We start from the raw sequence: 27,393 nt of genomic DNA, 5'->3' as shown, positions 1-27,393 counted from the left end.
TATTTGCCGGAGTGACAGTCACACACTCACCTCTGGCAGATTTTGGGTGGCTATTTTGGGTTTGTCCTGCAGGACTGCCTGAATGCAAACTCTGTAGCCATGTAGAGGTTCTCCTGGAAATAAAAACAATAAGCTTTAGGTACTTTCGATTTATTTTTCTGCTTTATGAATTTTAACTAAAAACTGAAACAATGCTTGGGTAAAATCTTTATTTCATGAGGCATCCTGGTGACCTTTCTGACTGTTTACTTACAATGCTCTTGGTTAAAGTTTGTTAAAAGGTAAACACTGGTAATTTGAGGTTTGAGTCATGATGGGTTTTGACCCCACCCTAGCGTTGAACCATAACAGTGATCTTTGCACTGTTATGCAAAGATCACTGTTTTTTGTCCCCTGACTGCCAAGACAGTCACACCACTTTCTTTCACAGCAGTGCACTTTTGCTCCTCGCTAAAAGCTTGTTTAGTTTAGCTTGTGCAAAGATCAATCTAGATTAATAGATGAATCTAGACACAACAAAAGCTTTTTGCAAGTGAATACAAGGAAGGAACATAATGATTGCAGCTGCCTTTGTTTCAGGGTCTCTCATCTCATCTGCTTTCAGATGTTGGCTTCAGGCCTGTCGCTACCTTGTGGGCTTTGTGAGGCAGACAAGTATGTCCACCACTTGGCCTTCTCTTCACCTGTCTGTGCTGCCATTGAGGTGAGATGGTTTTTATGGCCAAAGACAACCACTAACCTGGGCATAAATCCCACATCCCCCCCTTGTTTATTTGCTTGTATTTATTTGGTTTATATGTAACGTTTTATATGTTTTATATTCAATCAGAATATTATTTCAACTTACAGAACATTCAAGTTTATTTTTGAGATTTCCGCAGCTTTGGTATCTTGGCGCATTTTCCCCTGTCTGTTAATGTTCTACTGAGTAAAGTCGCATCAATAAAAGTATGTAAGAGGTTCTCCTGGGTTTACCTGACTGCCTGTCCAACTCCCTGAGCATAGTGTAAACACAGTGGTCGAAGAAATCTGGCAGAGCGCTGCTGCAACGTCCGATGAGGCCTTTGATCACGCCCCTCAGCTCTTTTCCTGTAAGGCAGTATGGGTAGTCTGGGACAGAAAAGACAAACAGGAAGACTTAAGTATTGAAATTCTTTAACCGCACGATAAATAAATGGGCATATCAAAATAAGAGTCTGCCTGACCATAAGGGTGGCTGCTGAGTGTGGGCTCCGTGTCCTGGGCAGTTAAATGGAGGTTGAGGTATCCAGCCAGGTCTTTGATCCAAACTGAAGGGTTTTCTGGAAACAGGGTCTGACTGCGAGCCAACTGCTGCTTCAGGTCTGCAACATCCAGCTGAAGACAGGGCAAGAGAAAAATATCAGCACTGGAGTCTGAAAAAGAACACACCCTTCAAGCAAAGGCTAGATCGGTTTCAGCATGTGACAGTTGGCTTTGAAGATGTAACAATGCTGCTTTGTTTAGAGATCATTTCGGGTCATTTCTTTCACTAAATTTCCATTGAGTTTAATATCAGTCAACTTAAGAAAATGTCTCTTACTGACCGCTTTGAACGCCTCCTCGAGGGTTTTGTAAGTTGTGGGAGAGGCTGTATTGCTCGAATACGACTTCTTGGGTGGTTTACTTGATGAGGGCTTCTTGTTTTGAGGCTCGGATGGTGGAGGAACCTGCTCCTTGTTCTGCTTCTTTCCCACCTTCTCCAAGCTGTCATACAGACTCTCTGACATCTTCACGGGCGCTGAAGGACAAAACAAAGCAGCTGCAGTGAAATGCAGTGACTCCTCTATCCTGAGTCCTAAAAATCAAGTTACTCTCCTCAGCGTCTTGCTTACCCCCTTCTGCCCTCCCTCCACGCCTTGTGTAATGGGCTGTTACCCAAAGGAATATTTGTGGCATACTCAATACAATTCACAAAGGACTGGAGTTAAGCACAGACAGCATTCCAGCTCTCCCCCTTGTGTGTTTTTGGTAAACAGTTTTGAGGACCTATACAAAGTTAAGAACGCCTGATTTTTTTAGAGCCTGTACTTTGATATTAAATCAATACTTATTTGCAATGTTTTATAAAGGCAATAACAAGTAATTGTATTTATAAGATGTCAAAGCTCTCTCACTGGCTGAAAGTGGCAATACATTGAAATTGACCCTGTTCTGCTTTTATTCATTTCCCATCAAATACCTGCAGCTTGGAATAAACCTGACACCTTTACAGACTGTGGGGAAATCAGAGAGCAATTTAACTGCTTACCAGTTTTTACTCTGTTGGTGATCAATCATTTTGTCACCATTTTGTCATTTTGTGTGCAAAACACACCAGGGATGGATGACAGGAACTAAGATCACTTTTCTTTGAATTTAAGCTGGTTAATGAGGTGATTTGACGAACGACTCAAATTGGCCTTTGACCTATGAAGCATTTATAGTGATCACAGTAATATGGGCCGCTTCTGTTGGCTCTAGAAAAATGTTTTCCTTCACTCCAACTCAGGCCATCGTGTCAGTCACAGTGCTGTCTCTTTCCTGCACTCCGTTTCAGAATGGAGCTCCTTTTTAAACTCTACCTGTGATCATAACTGAGCGGCTGTGCTTTTTCATGAGAAAAATAGAAGTTGGACTGAACCAAATCAAGCTTTAGTCACACATGTGGATTTAGAGTCAGCGTGTCTCTATTTTTAGTCTCAAATATGAGTAAAACACACGGCGTTCAACACTGGACAACCAGTGTCACTCTGTGTTTTCCAGACTTCCTTTAAAATTAAAGCAAGAATAAAATACTGTGTGGTCCGTTTGCTTCACAGGTGAATTCATAACCGTTAGTGGTGGAAATAGCAGCACTGGTCCAAAGAGGCCAGTCACATTACCTTTTCTTCCCTGACCCAAGTTACAGAGGATCAACTTAAACTAGTAGTATTGCCTGAATACTAATAGACATGATAGTAAAACTCTCAATTTAAACGTACAGTGTTAAAGCTTCTGTGTAACTCTTGCTAAAAGGCTTCTACAGCTAAAGCAGATGTCACCACCAGCTGTTCACTGATCATTCAAGCTGAACATGTCTCTGAGAACATTAGTCAGTGTGTTAACTGCAACACTAAAACTAGTCCTCATGCCCCTGAACTGAATCAGCTGAAAGCAGGCATCAAGACCAGACATGTCAGTCATATTGACTCAAACATGTCAGCAAGCAAAGCACTGAAATTCAAGTCCTGTACTACAAGCAATATCCATGATCTCCGTTATTTAGTTTTGCTACTCTTACTCCAACATAAAAACCTTCGGGATTTATGAATCTAGCTAAAACTCCATTAACATGAAAGTGGGAATAGCAACTTAAAAGCATGAAAAGGTTTGGTGACCGCACTGTGCCATGTTTTACAGAGAAGCTCAAAATATAACGAGAGAAACATATGAAGAGGTTTAACAGGCATGTGAGTGTGTGTGATAGTAGAAGAGCTGCATAGTATGCAATCAAATGCTGCATGAATGTGTGCTTGTGTGTGTTGATTACTGAAACTGTAAAGATTGTTATAGCATTTTTCAAGTCAGGGAGGAAAGTTACCACTATCAAAGCTTTAGGATTAAGGCATGGGAAGACCTGTCTATATTTACAATTAGGGCTGGGCGATATGACCCAAAATTCATATCTCGATATATTTTACCTGGACGGCGATATAAGATATATATCTCGATTTTTTTTTTTTTAAGCCATAAAGTAAGAACAAAAAGAGAGTTCTTAGTCAAAGCTGTGTCCCAGATGTCACACAGGCACTTTTATTAACATAGAGCATAGATGTAAATAAAATTTACTCAAAAATAAATTATGAGTATTTATTAAATAATAATGCTCCATAAATAAAAGAAAACAATGTTGTTTTTGTGCATAACAAAAAGCTCACAATTGTGCAGTCAAAATGTAAACTAAAAGATGCAGAGCATAGTAACAAAGACAGATTTCACAGCTGCTCTGTTCCCAACTTCTACTGTGTGACTGACAGCATTGAGTTTGAAATCCTCTTCATAACCACGTCTCTTAACAGGTGCCATTTATGGTCCTTATACACAGTAGGGTAATATTACGTTGAAGCACCGTACGTATCACTCCGCGAGGCTCCTCGGTAGCCGTAATGCTCTGACAATCCATCAACCGGTGCAGCACCGTAGCTTACCAAAGTCGTACTAAAACATTTTTTGACAGATTGCTGAGCGCTGTGTACCACATAAAATCGCTTCGCGGCCATCAAGCACAACCAGAATTCATACATAAGGCGCGCTGTCAACTTTTGAGAAAATGAAAGGATTTTAGGCTGTGTAGCGCCTCTGGGCTGCATGGCGTTAGCGTGGTTAGCTCGTTAGCGTGGTTAGCTAGCTAACACGTTGACGGCGTCCAGCCCCACGCACGGGGCGATGCGCAGTAACTCGTTAACGGAGATTTGCCGTGTCCATCTTGTCGCTTCCTGTAGGTGAAGCGATGGGGGAGGAGGGGGAGTTGTGTTCAGTGAAGGAGGGGCGAGGCCGAGTAAAGACAAAAGTGAACGAAAGAGAGGCAAACTTGCGGCTCCACAAGTATAGTTATAACGTAACATAGACTATATCGATATAAAGGATATTGTCACATCTTATATCTCGTATAAAAATATATAGATATTTTTTAAAAACTCGATATATCGCCCAGCTCTATTTACAATCTTGTAATCTTTGGTATCTAGTGCTCAGCTGTTTTCTTGTGGCCTGCAGGGCAGTTTCATCTGTATTTTTTCAGCTGGGAAATGAAAAAAAAACAAACAAATTTGTATGAGGCCAAAAAATACTGGAAAATAAATAAAACTAAATAAAAAAACACTGAATTTCAGCCCACCACAGGGCTATAACTCTGAAAATACATTAATATAGAGGTGAAATTATGCAAGGCTCCAATAAATATACCAATGTTTTTGCACCCAATAAATAAATCAGCTGATTTTGAGAGGGTGATGGAAGGTGGGGGAGGTTGATGAAACTGATGTTTCATGGAATGATTCTGCTGAAACAGTAGACTCCCTGGTTAATTATCGAGGTTTTAACAAAATGTTAAAACCTGTTTCAATGTTTCAATGTGCTTGAAATGTCTTTTCTCATAGCATCATATGACTCAGAAATCCTTGCAACCTTATCTGGGACCTTGTGCACTATTGTCTGCAGTGGATAATCACTTAAAGTCTAAGTGAACAGGGAACTTTAAGTGAATTGGTTGGTTTCCTTAAAACTAACCAATTAATATCTGTTTTAAAAAAAGAAGCACATGACTTCAGACTTAGGGAAATACCAGCAGTCCTTGTAAATGACAAACAGTTCAAAGCAAAGACAGAAGTGTCCTGATCAAAATCAAATCAAGTCACTTTTATTGTCACATCACATGTGCAGGTACACTGGTACAGCACATGCAGGTGAAATTCTTGTGTACAAGCTTTACAAGCATGGGTGACTGGCTTCGCTCAGCAAAGCGGGAAGGCATTCTAAAGTTTTAGAGCAATAAGAAGCAAAAAGCTGATAAAATTTTACCTTAAGGTTGGATTACAGAAGGTTTAACATATTAAACATTTATTTTTCTGAATGAATCATGCCGTATCTTTTATCTGTATGTTTCTGAGATTAGGGAGTTGGACGGACATTGAGCTCTGAAAATAATTAAATAACACAATTAATATAATCCAACTGAAGTGTAAAAATGTTTCCCATGCGGGACTCAAACTGGTCTCTGGTGTGAGCAGTAAAATTATTCAATCCCCGCTCTCTCTAAGGCTACATTCACACTGCAGGTCTTAATGCTCAATTCTGATTTTTTTAATCAAATCCGATTTTTTGTCTGCTTGTTCACACTACAAAGAAAAATGCGAAAGCAAACGCTCTCTAGTGTGAACCCTCAAAGCGGCCCGCATGCGCAAAAGAAGATGTCACACACAACGCGCTTTATTTAGACCCAAAACAAACAATATTGTTTGACTGATGGCCGTTAATATAAAGACTTCGGACTTTACGTTTCCCAATTTTTGCTTTAAGTTATTTTGTTATTTACATAATAATGTAGATAACCTAATAATTATCCTTATTGCTGTTTTAGAGGAGCGGTGCTTCAAAGGATAGTTGCAGATTTCTGTCAGAATCTGCAGATTATACAGTACAAATAAAATGTTCACGTTGTCTTCCCAACAGTTTCACTGACATCTACACTGGATGGCCAGGAAGTGTTCACGATGTCTTCGCGGGCGCTGATAATTAGCGTCTGTCTTGTGTCAGTGACGTAAAAGACGGATTTAATGTGACTTGACCATTCAAACAGCAGTCGCTTTCTAAAACATCGGATATGTATCGGATTCAGTACCACATACGAAAGTGACCCAGGTTGGGTTTGAAAATATTGGATTTGTGCCGTTCACACTGTCATACCATGATCGGATATGGGTCGCATAGGGTCAAAAAAAATCGGATTTGATGCGCTTTCGCCTGCAGTGTGAACGTAGCCTAAATGTCACCTTTTTTCCCCTCTTTGAAACTGGTAATATTTTTTTCATTTTTTGTGTACATGAATACAAGTCAGTACGAGAGAGAGCCCAAAATATGAATCCACAGATTAAATGTTGTGACCATTTCATGAACTGTCACAAGACTGTGCTGCTGGCTCTCTAGTAACTTCCTCACACTGGACTGCTGCTGATGACAGCAGTCCTTTTTCCGCTCTCCAAACTCGGTCAGCTCGGCGTAGTGACACTTGAACCAGTTCTTCACCTGCTGCAGGTTCTAGTTTTGGATCTTATGTGGGTTCTCCACAGCAGAGAAAGGACTAATGTCTCCAGCTGAAGCCCAAGATGGTGGAGTTAAAATTAGCCTGACTGAGACAAAGGACTCCGGATAGCTGAAAGGTATCAAGGAGGGAACTGACAACAAAGCCAGCAAATCGTGAAACATGTGATGGACCAGAGCTAGCTAAACTTTCAAAATAAGAGCGAAGAATATATTTTCATGACTCTAAATCTTTGAGTGTGTCGCTTGAATAAATTCTATTAGTGTGAAACACTGCAATGTAATTAGTATTTCAAACATAAGCCTAAATGTAACATCTATGACTTCCAGCAGTCATTCACCCTATGCTTTACATTCGAGGCTGGTGCGGGGTAGGCAGCTATAAGCTGTAGTATTATGAGTGGGCTCAAAAGCTCCACTGTGAAACAACAACTAACAGGATCTCACATTTTACTGTCTACAGTCAGACTCCCTAGTCATTTCAATAGTAGATTTTTCATCTCAGTTTTATGAAACTATTTAAAACCACCTCAAAGAAACAACAGTTTTTGGGATCATTTTGGTGTAATTTACTACAAGAAGCATATTAGCAGAAATCATTAACATGTGACAGCTTTCAGATTATATGGCCTGTATTTGTATAGTGCTTTTACTAGTCCCTAAGAACCCCAAAGCGCTTTACACAATCAGTCATCCACCCATTCACGCACACATTCACACACTGGTGATGGCAAGCTACGTTGTAACCACAGCCACCCTGGGGCGCACTGACAGAGGCGAGGCTGCCGGACACTGGCGCCACCGGGCCCTCTGACCACCACCAGTAGGCAACAGGTGAAGTGTCTTGCCCAAGGACACAACGACCGAGACTGTCCAAGCTGGGGCTCGAACCGGCAACCTTCCGATTACAAGGCGAACTCCCAACTCTTGAGCCACGATCGCCCCCTGTTATAGTCTGACTGTCTGACTGTTATAGTTTCTATCAAGAGAAAATACGAAAAAGAACAAATTTTACTGCCCTAATCCACGGGCAACTAAAAGCCAATAATAGCTGAGATGATGTTTTTAAGCTTCCTTAAATTCAAGCTTTGTTGTTCTCAGATGTTTCGACATGTGGGAACAAAAAGTCGAGCATGGTTATCATACAAGCAGTTCTTTATTTGTCAGGGACCAAAACACTGACCTCATAAGAGAAAAGATGTCGTGTACCAGATTTATCTACTAGCTAATTCCCATCTGCGGTCCCTGGCCAGGTACGCACAATCATAAACATCACTGATTTAAAGGGATTTTTAAATAATGCAAACAGCAAAGGCAGAGACATTTACCTCTCTTCTCTGCGATCCAAGCTTCACGCTCTTATCTGTTGAACACTTACATAATGCCTGATTTTGCTGCAACACTTTTCTTGCTCAACCGCATACGTAATCCCTCCAGGCTAAAGTTTTTTAAAAAAAATAAAAATTCCAGTTTTATGTGTCAAAACCACAGACCCAAAAGTAACAGCCTCATGATCAAGTCCTGATGAAAGCCTTTAAGAAACAAACTGAGATTTGGCAAAATATCTTTCTGAATGTGTGATTATGTTGTTTGTGTTAATAAAATGATTCACATAAAGTGTTGGAGAGTTCATTTACTAAACAGATCAGGTTTATTTCTTATAAGCTTTAGACTAAAGCTTTACACCACTTCCCCACTGAATCAGCCACAGTGATCAGACTTTGGACAGTAAGATTCAGTGATAAAAATGAAGCAGAAACAAACAGCTCCAGCAAAGTGAGATATAATCATTTTGTGATGATCATCCAAAAATCAAAAGACTCAGTGAAGCCTCTTCAAGCTGTTACAGAAAGTATTTTGGTCAATTTGAGGGTAGAAATTGATCAGAGGTCAGTAAATAATATGTTGACCTTGTGAAGAGTCATTTCTAACACAGATAAAGGTAACTATGGTGTTTGTCAGTCTTTGACATAGTAGGAGACACCGGGCGGGACTCTAAACAGAGGTAACAGCAGGGTTTGTTTGGTACATAAGATTTGATGAAACAAATTAATTCTGGTTCTTAAAACATGGCAGAAAAAATGAATAAGTAGATTAGGAGCTCCAGCTTCAGTATGGGCTTCATACTCAGTAAAAACAAAACATCATTAGGTTGACATAATGTTTCAGCAATGTGGTAGATTGAATCTGCTGGTAATTCAGTATTAATATCACCTAACTGCACGTCTAAACTTGTCATAGCACGTTACCGAATTAGATTTCATTTTCCAATTTTTAAAGGTGTAAATCAAACTACTGAGTTTAGCACATTATTCCAACTTTGACATTTCTGGTTAACAATGAGAATTCTCCTGCTGTCACTGATAGTAATAAAAGGAGGACAAGTTTGAGATCCAACACTCCAGTGACTTTATTCATGTGAGGAATGTCAATAGAATCTTCACTCCATGTTTGATCAGAAGACCTGAGTAAACTTTACTCGATAAAAAGTTGTTAGCAGAAAAACATTTTTAAAAATCAAAATTAGCTATTTATATTATTTGATTTCACTGTGGTTATCATCTACTATAGAAACATTGTATGCAGTTCAAAGTAAAGAAGAACAAGCATTTTCTCTAAGCATAGCATCCCAATGCACTTCAGATCCAGCATCACTTTCAAAGACTGGTTCATCCCAAGGACAGAACACCAAGACACAAGCTAAACAACAGTGTACCATATGTAGTGCACTTAGGAGTACTCAGACCCTTATTTCTGATTGAAACATATTAAAAGTGCATGACAACAATTTAAATAGAGGAAAGAAAAGCGTAAGTGACAGCTGGAGTGTCAGTATTGTTGCATCCTTGCAATATTGTTTAGATGATAGAAGCAGGACTGGGTGGCCGGATTTCTTAAAGGTGAAATTGGAATTGAAAAGCTCATCCAGGTTTCTGATTTTTCAAAGATCACTCATAAAAGTACCCTACATCTTCTGATTTATAAAAACTTGCCCTTTACACCAGAAGGCTCAAACAAAAATATAACTCGGACACTGATCACCTCGAGGATTATAGGTAAACAGGAACAGTAAGTTGTATTGTTACTAATAGGAGTCCTTCTAAATAAGTAAGAAAATAAAGTCAGAAAAGTAAAGTAATAACAAAATAGAGCAACGAGTTTAATCTATTTATATAAAAGATGATAATAGCTGTGATAACTGTTTATGAGGCATAAAGCTGAAGTAAAACCATGGCTAAACGTGTAGCATAAGATTTAAATGGCCACGTTGTTAAATATTTACCCCCAGAGCAATGACAGCCATCACTGTAGGCGAGGTAAAAACAAACTAATGCTGCTTAACGTCATACCGATCAGCTCCAAGATGACAAAAACACCTTCAGGCTCGTTCGAAAGAGCAGCTGAAGGGAGGTCAAAGGTCAAAAAAACGTCTCACACATGCTGACAGACTCAGTGCTGACGTTCACTTTGTTGACACTGCTAACGAGCTAACTAGCCACACGAAGCATAAAGGCCGCTCAGCTAGTACTTTAAAATTCACTCCGACACACGGACTTAAGGTAGAGCCACTCAGAGGTGAGCTGGTAAAACCGCAGACGGTGTGAGATAAAATTAATAACAGGAAGTAATGCTGCGTGAAGTTGAGCTTCAGCAGCTAGCAGTGGGCCGTGTTCACTTACGTCTGGACGGCTGGTTAGATTCGCCCAGGGCTTTCCTTCCTCCGCTGGCTTTCTTGTCGGCCGCTATCTTGCCTCCTCCGCCGGAGTTGTTGCTATTTTTCTTGCCTTTCTTCACCACCTCCCATTTTCCGACCGAGCCGTTATTTGAAGCCATGTCTCCGGGTCCAGATGGGCTGTTATTAGTTCGGGTACCGTGACTTCCTGCCTCCTTCCTCCCTTCTGCTGAATCAACGAGAGGACGTTGCGTAAACTGCTCTGAGCGTTTAACCGTCCGCGTGCCACGTCTCTATGTCGGCATGACGTCAGAGTGATGCGTTTGGACCGTTAACTTTCGTGTTCGTAGCTGAACGGAACAAGTTTAAACACGTTATAAGGAATTTATTAAACGCGTCTTCAAGACGGAATCATAGACGACCCCGATTCATTTTAAACACAACTAAATGCAAAAATAATATGAGTTCGGTTTTAAAAAAATAATATACATTTTAAAAAATCTATTGTAAAATAAACAGCAACTGCTTTTTGATAACTGTTTTTACATTTTCAAAAAAATTAAAAAAAATTCGCGCAAAACTTACATTTCAATACTTTTTAACTTAATACCAAAATTAATATCCTTGGGGTTATCTCTTATCTATTTTGTTATGCCATACTATATAAATTATTATTGAGCCATTTTAGATTCTATAGAGTACAGTGGTCCTCTTTTAATCCTGCCCGAGAGCTCCAACTCCAACATCCTTTGTCCACAATTTCCACTCTCCCACCTATGTACCTTTTCTTTTTCCGGTCACAATCTCTACCGCACCTCTTTCATACCTCTCACCCATACAACTTATAATTTTGTTATTTTACCTTATTTTAGTAGTCAGACAATATTAGGCATTTAATGTCATTTCATTAACCAATAATTACCTAATTGTGAAAATGATCTCTAAAGCATATTTAGAGCATCAGATATTCTAGATTTAGCCCAACTCACTGGTTCTACCTTCAAGTGTTACAATTATCTGTTTTGGATCATAATTGACAAAACAAATAATTTGTAAACAAATAATTTGTAGTCATCGCAGTTTTGAAGATATATGGATTATAATAATATATGCCAATAGTTGAAATCCTAAATATGACACATAACTAATTCTATCATGAAGGTGCATGCTTTAAAAAAATCCCACTCAAACTGATGTTTGAATCACTGCCTCTGTCCATTATTATCCATTCCTGGCTCAGCAAACAGGTAAAATTCAAAGGCTTATTTTCTATTTTGTGAACAGGAAGCTGAACATCAGGTACTCTACTGCTCAGCTTTGAATAAAAACATTCAGCTCATTTCCATTTGCCTGTGAAAAGTTCATTATCTCATCCTCTATGCTATCATCACTGATAACTGCCAGGTCCAATTAAACCATCAGCATGCTGCAGTTTTCTGTCTGGTTGCCATCTCTGTGGAGCAGACGGTCGAGTACATCCTGCAGCGTCGCTTAGTGTTTGGCACAAACCTCCCAAATCCCTCAGCAGCCTCCTCCACTCACTGTAAGTGGAAGCATAATCCTGGAACTGAGTGGACGTCCCAGTGTGTCTTGCTCTTTTGTAGGTCGTAAAACATCTCACTACTGATTCATAAATATTTTTCCATGTGTGAAAGCTTTCTTGGCAAGATAGTGGCAGACCTATGCATTGTTGTAGAACTATGTCCAGTATGTGAGCCTGTAAATATTTGAGGAGGCCGTACCCTCATTATTTCATCTCAGATTACGCCGATAAAAGATCTGGAGTTGATTCAAACTGTTGAACTTTTCACTGTAACTTTCAATATGAGGTCCAAAGAGATATGCAATTGACTGCTTGACTTCTACGGAGGTGCATGGAGGCAACATTTAGCAAACATGTGCTGGGCCTGACTGTTGTGTGTGTGATGTGATCAGTATGCTGCTGATTTGCATAAGCAAAAATGATGTAAATAGAAAACGCTGCTCCTAATGAATAAAAAACAGGAACTACATGAGACTGTGGGGTCTCTGAGTAGTATACTTAACAGCCACGGTGTAGGACTGATCCTGCACAGGTCCTTCATCCCGACAGCAGTCAGGCTGTACCACACCCAGACAGGAGAAATACTGTTTAAAAATGCATGTATATTGTTATCATTCCCACTGCGCTTTATGCACATATAAAAAAGTAAAATCTTGGTGTATTTTACTGTATATAGTAACCATGTGTGCATAGTACAGTATTGTGGCTATTTTGTTTACTATTTTTCTTATTTATTTTTTTCTATTTTTGTTTTTTTCTATTATGTCTCTAATTTACTTTTTCTTCATACCCTTGTACTGCTGTAACAAGGAAATTTCTCTAGTGTGGGATTAAATAAAGTCTATATCTCTGTAAAAACACGGCAGCAGACAGCACACAGTGATGAGGTCTGTTACTTTTCTTGAAACTCATAGCTTTATTTCATTCCAGCAGTAAGTCCAAATGATGAAAGTTTATCACACAGCTGCCATGGCAAGGTGAGAGAGGGTCTGATGTTCTCTTCTCTCAGACTGATCCAACTAATGGCAATTACACTCAGCCTGGCTGTCAATCACAAAAAACAAACCTTTAGTTCCATGGCAGCCATTGTGGTGTGTTAACGCTATGCGACTTATGAAAATTCAATTAAATACAACAACAAAAGAGTAGTGATAGCAGCTAAAATGTTTAACTCAATTAAAACGGTCAAACATTAGTATTTAGTAGTGTCCTCTATAGTCTTCTTTTTTACATTTGTTCATTGATAGAATTTAAAGCCTGATATTTAAACAAGTTTAAACTTATGCCTCTGACTTGGCCACTGAAGAATTCAATGCAAAGGAAACAAAAAAAAACAAGTCTTTTTCAACAAATCTACAAAATATAAAATTGCATCTTTCTGTGTTGTTCTGGCTGTAGCCAGTCACTGCATGTTGGCATTTTGGATCATTTCAGTCAGCTTTTTTTGCTACATTTAGTGCAAGACCTTCAGTTTCTACAAACCCCATCTTGTGTTTTTTCAGAAACTGTTTAGAGCAGATTAAAAAATATAAATAAATAAAAACATAAATACATCTAATGGCTCCTAAACAAGCTGTCTGGACAGTTTCATGAGCAAACCCTCTGTGCTGGGACGACTTAATGAATAAAAACATATCTGTGATGCTTCACCTCAGAATGATTACTGTTTTACGACGTACACGTGAGCATTTCAGAGTCTGTGATATGTCTGTGGGCTAAACGTTCACATGTGTCATCGTGTGCAGCGTGCATGCTGCTCTCTGGATAGGCTTAACGCCTTTTTATAATCTCACTTTGAGCCACTTCCAGCCAAAATCTTCTAAAGCTGATCACATTATTTGGAAAACATTGTGTGGTTTCATGTATAAACTTTGCAGAGAACCCTGATCAATATGTGTGTCTGTGTGTGGTCAATCAGAGTGCATGATGGGAGAAAGTGACCTGACTCGTCAGACAGATTCATAGCACTCCAGAGCTGTTTGTCATCTCACTGCTGTTAACTATAAACCTGCGACACACCAGCAGGATGAGAAGCCCCGCAGTACAGTTGTCCCATCAGGTTAGAACAAATCGAGTAAGCCAAGCCAGGCTGCTGGGTCCGAGTCCAGACCGGTCCGGGTTAAGCGTCCTTTACTAGTAAGAGTTTGGAAGGGAAGTGAGGCTGTACAACAAACATGTTGTGAGATGGACAGCCGTGGACAAGACAGGCGAAGTAAGGGGAGTTTGTAAAATGTAAACTAATTAGAGGGAAAACAAAAAGGGGCAAAAATGGCAATTAAGGTCAGATTAAAGGAAGGGAGGTGGAGGAGTGGTGACGGTGATAAAGAGGAGAGGAAGATTTCAGTACTCCTCGTGTTCTCCTCGTGCTCCTTCATCAATTTCATCATCTTCTGGTGGTGCAAATCCCTCCTGGAAAAGATAAGATCAGTGTTTCAGGCTTTACCAGCTGCAGGTCATCTTTCATAAGTTTTTTGCTACATTTGTTCATAATCTCAGTATTTTTAAAGATTTCCTCCTTGCAGCAATACGTTAAAACACACAGCTGTTCACTCAGATGTCTCTGTACCTCACCGAGGTAAGCTATTGCTTTACTGACAGGCTGATTTCTAATTTTGTGGTAATCTAACCAGATTTAGGTAAAGGCTGCAAAATGCTGTGATGGATTACAGAAAAGAGTAAAATGCAGCCATATCAAAGAATAATCATGAGATACGTACGGCAGGTTCTCAGTAACAGCTGGAATATGGGATTTTCCTCGTAATATTACAAACACTTTAAATAAATGTATAATTCATTTTTGAATCTTTCTGACATGGGTCTTGTACCATGGAAAGTACAACCATCACCCACCTCAACTCCCTTGCTGGTCTCCACTCATAATGCACCTAACAAAGAGTACCAGAGTACTGTTGAGTTTGTCCCAGCACCTCACCCCTTCTGCCTCACACTTGCTAGCTTTGGGGAGTGCTTGAAAAGCACTCACAGAGAACACATAAGGTCTGTGATTTTATGCATCTTGTGGTTTAATTAGAGCCATTTTTGGAAGCAGTGACAAGCTGTCCTCTCTTGTGTCTTACTATTATTATGTCATAGAAGCAGCTGTAGTTTCAGATGTGTCAAAGGTCTATGCTCAGCCACTGTTAGCATCGTAGCACATGCCTGAATCCAAATGAACCGTGTCACAGTGATCAAACAAGGTAAACAAACTGGACTTTGCTCATGGCTCAGATCAGCCTAAAATGTTTAAAATTCCATAATCAGGAATTCAAGGAATTATAACTGGCTAATTACCTGAAAACATGTGCATGACTGCAAGCAGTGTGGAGCATGTAACTCTGAACGCAGGCTGGTGAACATTTGACTATTCAAATGTTCACCAGCCTGCAGATGACATAAATATGTGATGCCTTCGGTAAAGTTAGGGGATAAGGAATTAATCTGAATACTGTGGGAAATAAATGTTCTAACAACCAACAAACATATTGTCTGATTTCTTGTAATATCTCAAGATATTTTATGAAAACCTGAGACCAGTCCACCCCCCCAAAATTCCTGGTCTGTGCTGTAATTGCTGAATGTAAGTAAACATTTTGGCCTGTATTTACCTCTGTAGCATACAGGATGTCCATGATTTTGCTCAAAACTGGGTTGTTTTCGTTCTCCTGGCAGATGAGTTCAATGTCTCTCAGCTTCCCAAAGTAGAAGTCCCTCTCCTTCTCCAGCCCGTCTACGGTCACCTTCAGATCGAGCAACTATGACCAGAAACAACCGTGGAAAAAAAACGATAAGGGAGGCAGCTGAAACAACAATGTTGTTCAACAATAAAAACAAAGAAATGGAAGACACAAAAGAGAAGAAATGATATCATAACATGCTCACAAAGCTGCAGCGTGTTAAGGAAAAAAGCTACATATAAATTTTGTGTACTAATGTCCACAGTCAACTAACAGGATGTGAAGATTTGTTGAGCTGGTCACATCAGACCTTTTCAGTGTTTTCAGCCTGACTTGTGTGAGTCAGAAAAACATTCCAAAGTTAAATTGTTGTACCACTCTTACATTTTTCCCACCGACACAGTCCTGGTACAGAAACAAGGAACCAGCTCCAAGACTGGTTCCACTGCCAAAAAGGTGGCAGCACAAAATTTCTATGTCCAAAGTTGAAACTATTGACGTGTGTAGCTATGAGAGGGAAACTGCAGAGTGACTTAAGAGATTTCCATCCAAAAGTACTCCTGGGTCTGTTAGTGACTCTGTGTCACAGAGCAGATCAGCAGAAATGTGGGCTGGTTCTTAAAGAGTAGTAATCAGAATCCAGCACTAGTACTCACTGAAAAAAGAAATCTGGGAAGCTTCCAAACCACTACCAACTTCATTAATGCTGAAGGGTTTGAGTAATTATGCAGTTTTGATGTGAGAGCTGCACAGGACCTCTGTTACAGGGTTTTCTTGAAAAGTTATCAGGGCAGCGGTACCTGCTGGTTGAGCTCTATGAGCTCAGCGTCTCCTCCATTACGTGTCACAGGAGGGTTCCTGCGGGCTGATGCTATCTGCCTCTGCGGGGTGGGGACACTCTTTGGTGCTGTGGGAGATGTTCTCATGGGACCTATATGAAAGAAGCACATGTTTACATATCTATACATCTATTTAGTTCGTCAGCCCCTAAGTATGTCTGAGTATCTAGAGCAGAATCCTTCTTGATGTAAGTTTACTAATCAGAAGCTATTTTGATAATATCTTGTTTGCTAATTTTGCTAAAAAATACGATAAGATCCTTTTAATTCCCCAGAAAGTTATATTTTTACAAAACATCACATCTCTTAATGGCTCAATCCAGAGTGGTGTTTGTTCAGTAAATCTCATGAGAGCACTGAACACATACCATGCTAATTCACAATATTGACTGAGTAAACCAAAGAAAAGGAAACAGTACACATTTTTATTATAGCGTGTAGACACCACAAACTGACATGAAACTATATTCTGCATGCATCAGTGAAACAGCATGACTGGCTAATGTGTTTCCTGTTTCACCTGGTAATTGGTTCTTTGTGGGCAGGGCTGGGACATAATCCTCCCATTTGCATTCAGGATACTTTAAAGGCCACATGATGTTCCACTTTGAGGTATATTACTGTCAGTTAGTACGCCTCTGTTTTTAATGCTGTGACTCACTACAAAATACCAAACCTCAGAGAACACGGGTTGCGCAGCTCTGATGTTTAACAGCTTTGAATCAGAACTCAAGTCCATACACACACCTGCCACTTCATTAGGTATACCAGTTCAACTGCTCATTAATGCTAAAAAATAATGAGCCAATCATATGGAAGCAAATAGGTGCATTTAGGCATGTAGACTTCATCTACTGAAGTTTAAATTGAGAGCCAAAGTGATGAAGAAAGATGATCTAAGTGACTTTGAACATGACATGTTTGTTGGTGGCCGATGGGCTGTTATACCATTTCAGAATTACACATTTCAGAAACTGATCTACTGGGATTTTCCCTCACAACAATCTCTAGAGTTTACAGGAACTGGCCTTAAAAAAGGGCAAATACTGAGTCAGTGGCACTTCTCTGGATGAAAAGGCAGTGTAGATGTCCGATGTCACAGCAGAGAGAATGCCTTGTCATAGAACCTCGAGTCTACAGCAGCAGCAGAAGACCGCACTGGGTACCACTGCTGTCAACTAAGAATAGGAAACTGAGCCTATTCACAGGACAATAACTTTACGAAAGCAGAATTTTTTTTAAATATTGGAAAAATACTGCATTCAAGGAGCTTGACCTACAGTCTTAAATATTTCCTTAAAGTTTTTCATATTATTAATGCTGTACATGCAGAAGAAATACTAAAATTGTAATATGAGAGTCGAACTTAGGAAGGAGCTGGCAGACAGATAATTAGAGCCCCTAGTGCTGCCCACAACCAGCCAGGATAGAGCACTCCATAAACTGAGTAACACACTGCACACACACATGCTGCATGGAGGGGATGTTACCTGAGCGAGTGGGTCTTTTAGGTTTATGATGAATAGGTTTACCTGGGTTAGAGGTGGGGATGTGGTAGCATGAAGATGTGAGAGAAGTAAAATGAAGGGTTTAGGTTCACGCACAGCTGACTATGTCGTGTTGTACCTGGATTAGGTGGAGGCGGCGTTCCTTCCTGGCCCTGCCGTGTAAGCAGAGGGTCGTATTCTTTCCCGTCATAGTTGGCATCAAAAAACTTCTTAAACCACTGAAGGAACTCAAAATTGTCCTGGAACTTCCCCTTCACCAATTTCTCCACCGGGATGATCTGGAATGTTTTTAAATAGCAGGAGAAAAACATTCTTGAAATGTCAGAAAAGGGAATCTTGGAATTAGATACTCCAATAACTGTCATTTTGGGGTAACAGCAGCCATCTTTAAGATGATCTGCATGTTATCACCTTGCTTCCTTCTGTCAAGGTAAATGATCCTAAAAAATCACATTCATAATAATAGAATGACAACTTTAAAGACAACTTTATCTACAGTACAGTTAAAAACAATTTAGACTGTGCCACAGTACTTTAACTGTACTGACTTAAATAGTAAACAGAGTGGTTCTTATATACAACGTCACTCAAGCTGTTTTAGCTATGCTTTTTCTACTTAAACATTCGTACTCTGATGGATACCTCTAAGAGCTTAGGGTTAGTCCAAGTTTGTGCAAGGTTATTCGGCATGTAGGCTGGAGCAGCCAGGGATGAGCCACTAATATAAACTACTTATAACTAATATAAAAGTACAGATATGACACCTCGGATAATAAGAACAAACAGCAGTTGGTTTCCCTGTTCCCACCTTGTCAACGCTCATTCTCTTGAACGCAGCCTGTAAGACCTTGAAATTATGGATGTATTCATGTTCCAGTTTTCCGTTGAACTTGACTTTCTTCAGTAATATGCAGCCTGGAAACAGCATGTCCATGAACTGGCAGTACGCAGCGCCTGAAAAAGCAGAACAGGAGCACAAAGTCAAGAAAAACATTTATTTTAATTTGAAGCTTTTTCTCGAGAAGTGTGTGTTTACCTGTACACAGCTGCTCGATCTTTGTGTAGGTGAGCTGCAGAGAGTCGTTCACCCACGCCAACATGTCATGGCGACTCAGGTTCTCTATGGTCATAGAGGTGGAGTAGACATTCACCGCCATCCTCCTGCTAGGCACCCACAAACACACAAGCACATGTAAAGATATGAACATCAGTGTAACATCTGAAGGCTCCAGACAATCTTTTTTCACTGACACATAAGTCTGATTAATCTATGAAAATGTGTTTATATCTATATAAAGTAAAAGTAAGCGACTCCACATAATGAAGAATATGTGTATCCAGGAGCGTGGCAAAAAGAAGCGTGTTAAATGACAGAGAATTCATGATCTTTTTTATTTTATTTACCTTTTTTTATGTTTATGATTTTTGATTGACAGCAAAATCATCATTTGGTAATTTTGAATAACCTATTACATCTTTATCTTCATGTTTTATTACGTTTATTTAAGTTTGCATGCTTTGTAATAAAACATATGGGAACACACATTTACTCACCTGTGCTGGGTGTGTGTTGGTGCGTACTGCTGAGAACTGGGTTGTGCTTGACCACTTATACAAAGACCTGGAGACAGAAACCGGAATCATGTTCAGTATCAGCCCGGTTACAGTTTATACTTCACATAAGGTAATCATCTACTCAAAAATGCTAATTTAACTGTCTGGGGACATGTTTATGTGACTTATAATAAGTTTTAGAATTATGTTGAAACACTGAAATTGACCAAGTCACCATGATTTAACCCTTTAAAGAAAATTTAAAACCAACAAAATGTAGCAACATTAAGGTCTTTAGTTCAAGCTGACCAAATATGAAATCCATGTGATTAAATCTGTGTGCCGATTTCTACTAAAACACTGAGAAATTCAAACTGGCTGACTTCTTGTTGAGTTTAGGGCACAGCTCCTAGATCCGTTTTTTTACATCTTTGGATATTTGAGGTGTTTACATAATTTCATAAACATATATGAAACACTGTGGTGTGGCTACTTTATTAAAATGCTGTAAGTGAAGCTACATTTTGCACCCCAAACATGGGAGACTCAGTTCTGACGCACATATGTGCAAATTTCTGAGGTCTCAAACAAATAATCAGTGAAATTTCAATAAGAACATCTTAAACAATAAAAACTAAACATAAAGTAGAGTAAACTCTTAATAGAAACTGACTGAAACCAAACTGAATGCAAAACAAGAAAATACATCAACTGCAAACCATAAAAATAGGTCATGGAGGTTTACCCCTCGCCAGGGTTACAGAGGGACATGCCACAGAAAACCTGAGGCCGGGCCTCTAATCTCTGCCCAGTTAATCCTGTTAGCCCAGGTTCAACATGCTCTGCCCATCGCAGTTCAGACCGCCTGTAGGTGCGTCAGACAAACATAAAAACCAACCCAGCAGGGACGCATCACACTGACAGGTGAGATAAGGAAAAATCCAACAATACCACAGCATTTCCTGTGAGCTGACGTCCTCCAAAATAAACACAATACAGGATGTTGTGCTGAACAATCACTTCCTGACTGCAGCCAGTGAATCTGTCAGATATTCCAGTATTTCAGTGTCTGAACACAGAGTCCTCACATAAAATACTACAGTTCAACTACTCTGTGAACTCCAAGCAGTTAAATAATGAAGTCTGCTCTATGACTTTTTCAACCACCCATGATGCAAAGCTGACAGTTATTCAAACAACTTTCAGGTCAATGCGACTGTTCAGGCAAATTATTCAAGAGTGACACGGTACTACAACAACTCACAACTGTATTTATTTCTTATCAGCACAGCAAAAATAACACCCAAGCTGGCCACAAGTTTCAGGTCATATAAGGACACGGATTGTCGTGGATTTTCAACTTAGGTTTTTAGAACCTTTTTTCTGGATCAGACTGGTAGGTGATGACAACGTGCAGTGATGTGAAAAAGAAAGTTTTCACAGGAGTCTGTGCAGTCCTGTGAAAAACTAAATACACTCAGTGATTCAATAGTCTGTAGGACTACTTTAAGCACTTGAAGTAGTTGTTTTCTGTCTGACTTTATCAGTTTCTTACATTGCTGTAGAGGTATTCTGGCCAAGTCTTCTTTACAACATTGCTTTGGTACATTGAGGTTTGTGGGCATTCATCTATACACAGTTCTGTTAGATCCAACCACAGCATTTCAATCAGGTTTGCGTGTGGACTTTGATCCACTGATTGATTCTTTTCAATCAGTGATTCTTTTCTTTTTAAGCCAAGCAAATTTATAATATATTTTTACCTAATCCATCCTTAATTCCAGGGAAGATACTAACTACGCTACTTTTGTTCTTACATTAAACTTATGCTGTGTCACTGCTAATACAGTGAAATGCTGCTGTTGCTGGCACCTTGTTTCAGTAGATTCACACTTCAGATTAGGTAATGTGTCATCAATGACAGTAGTTCATTGGAAAAGAAGGAAAGTATTTTATACCACCAGAAATATCAATATCACAAGTTTTTTTACACTATTGTGACATAACCTTGAGCCGTTGTCACACATCCCTAATAGGGGGGGGGGGGGGGGGGGGGGGGGGGGGGGGGGGGTGTGGAGTACTATATATTCAGGATATAAGGTGTGGAAATGAAGGCAACATAAAACAAATATCGAGAAATTTCCAGAGAAATGTCCAAGTCAAACAAACAAACAAACAAAAAAAGAAAATCTGACAACTCCCTTCTATTATACTTCTAATTTCCAGAAAATTTCAAACACCATCTACACATAACAGCCAACTGTTTCTGGAATTATTTCACTTGTTGAAGTCAAATATAAATTTGGGTCTTCTTTTAAATGTTATTAGCATTTTATGTTGATAGGAACACAGGGTTAACAGTTTGATAACCTTTGGATTTAATGAAAAACCATCAAAATGTGAGTACAGACTGAATGATAAATAAAGTGATGTAACATTATTCAGCTCCTGATTGTGTTTTGCTTTGTGTAATGTTAGTTTTAGAGACTCTCTACAATATAGACAAAAAAACCTTTGTTCATAAAAAGTGTAACCAGACCAATGAATTTGACCCAGCAGCACTGAAACACTGTAAAATACACATATAATAATTTTAGATCAAAGCTCCACAACTGAACAGTCTTCATTATTGAACATGATAGCTGTTCATTATCATGATGACAAACAAACCACATCAATAATTATAAAAGACACTTTTGTTTTTCAGAGTAAAAATAACATGGGAAATTCAGAAATTACTGTCAAAAAAGAAAATAGATTGAACGTGTTAGTATAACTAATCAAGGACCTTTCTTGTCCAGCAACAAACCCTAATAATCAACAACAAATAAAATAAAATAAAAAATACTGTAATTTACAGATTTTCAAAAAGGCAATTTTTGAGTGTTAAAAAAATTGGTTCTATAATACCTTTCATACATGTGACAAGATCTCCAACACTACTGACTGAAATGCAGCCCAAATGTGACAGAGCCTCCACCATGTTGTACAGATGGCTGTAGACACTCGTTGTTGTACCTCTCTCCTCATTCTCTTTTGTAAATATTGATGATGATTTGAAACACAAATTCCTAATTTGGACTCATCACTACATGCGACCTACTGACACTAATTTTCAGTCCTGTTCTTGTGTAAGTTGGCATATCTCAGCATTTTCTCTCAGGTCCTGTGTCAGGTCTTTACTGTATTTTTTTCCTGTTTCTTAAAAATGCTGTTCATCTGCTGTAGATAATTTTATAGGCCTACCACTTCTACTTCATCTTCCACTAATCCACTGTACTCTGATTTTCCTTTTAAAAAGCCCACTGTACACACCACGGTGAGATATGTCAAGTTTTAAGCAAGGGAATCGCCTTGCTGGTTCGAAAATACTATTTATGCATGTCAAAATATGTTATATTTGGTATTTTACACAGCTCCAACTAAAGACATGATGTGTGCCAGTAAAAACTTGTTTGGCTTGTCCTGATACATTTTCAGATTTATTGTAAAAAAATCTTTGCCTCACAACAGCTGTCCTCTCTTTTTTATTAATAGAACCCATACATTTAATTTAAAGCTTAAATTAGTAAATATTTTTCTATTATACATTTAAATGGTTAATTATGAAGCTACTAATAAATCATGCTGATAGATTGACCTATAAAGTGATAGTATTTTTCCTTTTTTTGGTAAAGTCTGACGTACTGGCGGGAAATAAACAAGAGTAAATAAATAAATAACAGAGAATACAATTTACTAATTAAAAGAAGATGTACTAGTTAAAATTGACTGACAAAAACTTCAGACTTACAGGACACTTCTGCTTAGTTTGAAATAATATCGTATTGTAGCGGTTATAAAGAGCTCTTTGTCAACAGGTTTTTTAATCAGATAAGGGGCTCAATCTGATAAAAACTGTATTTCTTTATCAGCAGAGGTAATTTTGCATTTTATAGTTTGATCTAAGCAGGCTATGAAAAGTTTGGTAATGCAATAGTTTATAAACCATGGTTTGTTGGACAGTTAACGGCTGAACTTCGTTCTCACGGCTCGGTGTTTTGACAGTTGACGTTACAGCCGTTTCAGCGCTGCTCAGACCGATCAGCTAGCTCCCGGCTAACTGCTCGCCCCCCGCAGGTTGTGGTGGGGCTCCGTGGGTGTTTGGCTACTGTTGTTTTAAATAAGCAGTTTTTCCAGCTTATTTTATTTCCCTACACTTGTATCCGCTAACTTTAACACATCCGAGCGTAACTGAAAACGCGACTTTTACAGGCTAACGTTACCCCCCTCTGGAGGCCTTTTCGATAATACACACGCACCTTACCAGCCAACGACTGGCTGTCACCTACGGGACGGTTGGAGTCTTTATCCCGTGATAAAGTGGTTTAGACAGCACGGACTGGGCCGTGCGGAGGGCCGTTTTTAATAAAGTTCTTGTTACTCACTGAAGCTACCGCCGTCTCTCTCTCCGCCGTCCCGCTGCTTCTGCTGATGGGCTTTCCGTTGCTATAACCCCGACTGTCGCCCAAGCAAGTTGCGCGAGATTGCGACCCACTAAGCCACCGGCAATGCGCATGCGTGATCCAGTGTCTACATTTTTACAGGAGTTTCAGTGAAACTGTGGCCACTGAGCGGCCATGATGGAGAAGGACTCTAGCAGCGTGACTGTGGCACAGTATTTTTTTTTCTGGAAGAAGCGCTCACTGTGGCATTTAAACATTGTATTCACCCTGTTGAAGTGGGTCTGAACTATGTGAACACATAAGAATTTTAGTTCGAGGATAAGAGAGATCAATTTAAACCTTATGCCTATTAAACTGACTTCTTAGAAAGAGCTGGATATAGAAACTATAAGATGTTAATTTCGTTCTGATTCATCCTGTACATGCCCAATTCAGTTACTCTATCACATGTGAAAAATTAGCACCCTTTGACAAACACAGACAATTTAAGACAAAAAGTAACAGACCTCTCTGCATTGAATCATATCTGTTATTAATCTCTGTCTCTCTTCCACAGCATGTCTTTATCCTGTTTTCCTTCTCTCACCCCAACCGGTCGCAGCTCCCTCCGTGAGCCTGGTTCTGCTGGAGGTTTCTTCCTGTTAAAAGGGAGTTTTTCCTTCCCACTGTCGGCAAAGTGCTTGCTCGTAGGGGGTCATATGATTGTTGGGTTTTTCTCTGTATCTACTGTACAATATAAAGCGCCTTGAGGTGGCTTTTGCTGTGATTTGGAGCTATATAAGTAAAATTGAATTGAATTGAAATTGAATTGAAGAAGAATTGAAGAAGGTCTTCACAAAGAATTAACAGAATACCTGATGAGGGCTGCAGATGCATTTTACTGACTATGACCATGTGAGGTAAGCCAATAGGAATTGATAGAGGATAAGGCATGGAAAAGTTAGAAATTTGTAATGGTGGCCATTTAAAATATAGTATAGCAGACATACTAACATTTTTTGTGATTAAAATTACAGGTAAAAGAACTGGCATATCAGCTTGCAGTGAAACATGGATGTAAATATCCAAAGTCATTGGACGAATCCTTGAGGACTGGGCCAGAAAGATTCTCAGTAGGAAGTATAGTGGAAATAAATCAGGATGGATGCAAGAAACAGAGTTCCTCATCTATAGTTGAAGCACTTTGCAAACCACACCAAGGTCAGCCGTAAAGAAAGTGATTCTTCCCATGGATAACCACAGTTCACACCTGTCAACTGCAGCCATTGACTTCTGCAAGAGCAATGGAATTGCGATGCTTACATTCCCCCAGAAACTTGGGTTAAGTGCCTGACCTGTAGTCTGTGGGCTCATGAGGCCTGCACTCAAAGGGTTCCATACATCTGTCATCACTGTGATTCTGATAGTGATTAAAAACTTGACACAAACACATACAGTGCAGTTGATGAAGCTGGTGCACAACTAAATTTTTTCAGCTTCATTATAATGTTCAAATATTAGTTGTAGCTACATCAGTTCTTATAAGTGCATTCAGGTGTTGAATAAAGAAGATTACATGATTACATAACCCAGACCATGGGGTTAATTGTCACATTTCTCTCTTTGTGTTTGAGACCATACCATGCAATTAGTAACTGTGTTGCAGAAAGAAATAGCTCTACTATTTCATAGAGACATGTAAAAACTTTGCATTGCATTTTGAATCCACTACCTTAAAAGAGCTCAAAGCTACAGCCAAAAATGTCAGGAATGTTACAGCTATCACCGGTCTCCCCTACTTCAAGGGTAGTTTTCCATTTAAAAATCTCTGTTTTCTGCATTATCCGCTTGCTTATTACCCACCAGTCTACTGTTATGTACAGCCCTGTCGGCCTCTGTTTTGTTGTTGTTGTTGTTTTTTAAATTTTTAATTTAACTGACTTACAATAAGAAACCCTCATTTCTGCTGTTCAATACTGAAGAAATTGAAACTTTTTAAAATCATGCAAAATTGCAAAATGCTTAGCTGTGTCTCTAATTAAGATTCTCTAACTTTGATGCACTTCACTTCAGCAACATCAGGTAATGTTCATATGTTGATTCATGGTTTTCTTCCGTATTTGTTCTATTGCAGAACATTTTTAAGGTGATTATCTGCTATAAAAAGGCCACAAAAATCTCCTTCATGTTTTTTTGTGTTTTATGCTCAGTTAATTTGACAAAAAGGCATCTGCTGTGACGCTTACACCTCTGATAGTCTCACAAGTGTCAGCTTTCTTTTCATAGATATAACAATATGTACTGATAAATGATCAGAATTATAATATTTCTGACTGTCTGAGGGAAAATCTCCCCGATTCAAATTGAATCAAACCGCGTGAATTGGAATTGAGCCGATTCTAGAAATCAGTGACAATACCCAGCCCTAGTTTTAAATCCTTTATTGCCAGTTTACAGACCATGAATGGAGTTCAGAGAAAACAAAAACAAAACAAACAAAACCACAGTTTAGCTGAAACCTGACAAAAATAACTTTTACAAACCCAAGTATGCCAACACCAGAAAAACAGAAAATAAAAATTCACTCATTTACAAACTATTTGTGTTAATAGGTTAAATAGTGAAAAAACAAAACAAAACAAAACAAAACAAAAAAACATGAGTCATAGCATGAACAAGGAGACACTCACAAAGTGAATGTCATAACCTAAGCTAATATCAAAATGCTCAGTAAACCATAACTCAAACATACATCCTAACAAAAGCAACTTGAAAACCAAGGTGTGTGTGGTCAGCAATGGATGGTACATAGGCGTCATACCAAAACAGTTTTTTATTTTCTTGCAGATATGCTCGTTCTGTATTACAACTTCTAAAAATTGGATGTGAAAAAATTGATTCACATTCAAGTGCAGTGTTGATCTGAGGAGTTGATGAATATCAATTACCTCCTGGATAAATTTGGCCACCTTGTTTTGTTTTATCCGGTGACTCAGGGCTTGTGATTCATTTCTCCACATATTCTGTAACTCCTCATGGGTATGAGCTCAATGGTGTATTATGAAGTAACTGCCTTCCATAACAACTGAAGATATGATTAAAAAGGTGTTTCAGGTCATTTGTATAAACAGAGAACAGGAAGTAAGCCAGGCAACTTCCTTGTGTATGCCCACAGTCTAACTTTCTCCAGTGAGAAGGGCAGTCATTGTAGTACACTTTCTGTCTTCTGTCAGAGAGAAAGCTTTTCATCATAGTAAGAGCCCTTTTTGAGAAATTATACGATTTTAAATTGTCAATCAGCTGTTTGGGACTGATTGTGTCAAGGAAGGAATTTAATCCTTCTTTGAATTCAGCTCCTTCTACACCATTGTTAGATTCTG

At 39.1% G+C, this 27,393-nt stretch overlaps 2 protein-coding genes and 1 long non-coding RNA gene across 11 annotated transcripts in view; 1 reads left to right on the top strand and 2 right to left on the bottom strand.

Moving 5' to 3' along the window:
• The window catches only part of tmem214 (transmembrane protein 214), a 31,314-nt gene extending 20,567 nt beyond the window's left edge, over window positions 1-10,747 (bottom strand). The window contains exons 1-5 of the mRNA XM_085132443.1: window positions 10,479-10,747; window positions 1,566-1,759; window positions 1,206-1,356; window positions 976-1,110; window positions 31-113 (exon numbers count right to left, since the gene is read on the bottom strand). Coding sequence (XP_084988569.1) covers window positions 31-113; window positions 976-1,110; window positions 1,206-1,356; window positions 1,566-1,759; window positions 10,479-10,632 — 717 coding nt within the window. The 5' untranslated portion in view covers window positions 10,633-10,747. The remainder of the gene's footprint in view (window positions 1-30; window positions 114-975; window positions 1,111-1,205; window positions 1,357-1,565; window positions 1,760-10,478) is intronic.
• On the top strand, window positions 8,650-12,239 carry LOC146501917 (uncharacterized). The gene is made up of 2 exons (XR_014869292.1): window positions 8,650-9,626; window positions 9,746-12,239. It is a non-coding gene; the product is annotated as an uncharacterized LOC146501917 (long non-coding RNA).
• Window positions 12,240-12,910: 671 nt separating this feature from the next.
• On the bottom strand, window positions 12,911-24,148 carry LOC146501916 (microtubule-associated protein RP/EB family member 3-like). Of its 9 annotated transcripts, XM_085132473.1 has the most exons (9): window positions 24,017-24,148; window positions 19,590-19,656; window positions 19,072-19,199; window positions 18,844-18,989; window positions 18,154-18,313; window positions 18,018-18,059; window positions 16,489-16,619; window positions 15,620-15,766; window positions 12,911-14,423 (listed from the first exon to the last, which is right to left on the bottom strand). In XM_085132473.1, exons 3-9 carry the CDS (start codon window positions 19,190-19,192, stop codon window positions 14,355-14,357), a joined length of 816 nt encoding a protein of 271 aa, XP_084988599.1. In that variant the 5' UTR covers window positions 19,193-19,199; window positions 19,590-19,656; window positions 24,017-24,148; the 3' UTR covers window positions 12,911-14,354. The 9 variants fall into 9 exon arrangements, with proteins under 9 accessions (XP_084988599.1, XP_084988590.1, XP_084988593.1 ...); XM_085132464.1 differs by lacking the exon at window positions 18,018-18,059 and having other exon boundaries at window positions 24,017-24,147; XM_085132467.1 differs by lacking the exon at window positions 18,018-18,059 and having other exon boundaries at window positions 19,072-19,196; window positions 24,017-24,147.
• Window positions 24,149-27,393: the final 3,245 nt, after the last annotated feature.

Source organism: Neolamprologus multifasciatus, chromosome 15, assembly GCF_963576455.1.
Source record: "Neolamprologus multifasciatus chromosome 15, fNeoMul1.2, whole genome shotgun sequence".
NCBI classification, from domain to species: Eukaryota; Metazoa; Chordata; class Actinopteri; order Cichliformes; family Cichlidae; genus Neolamprologus; species Neolamprologus multifasciatus.
This window is presented reverse-complemented; position numbering and strand designations above follow the sequence as displayed.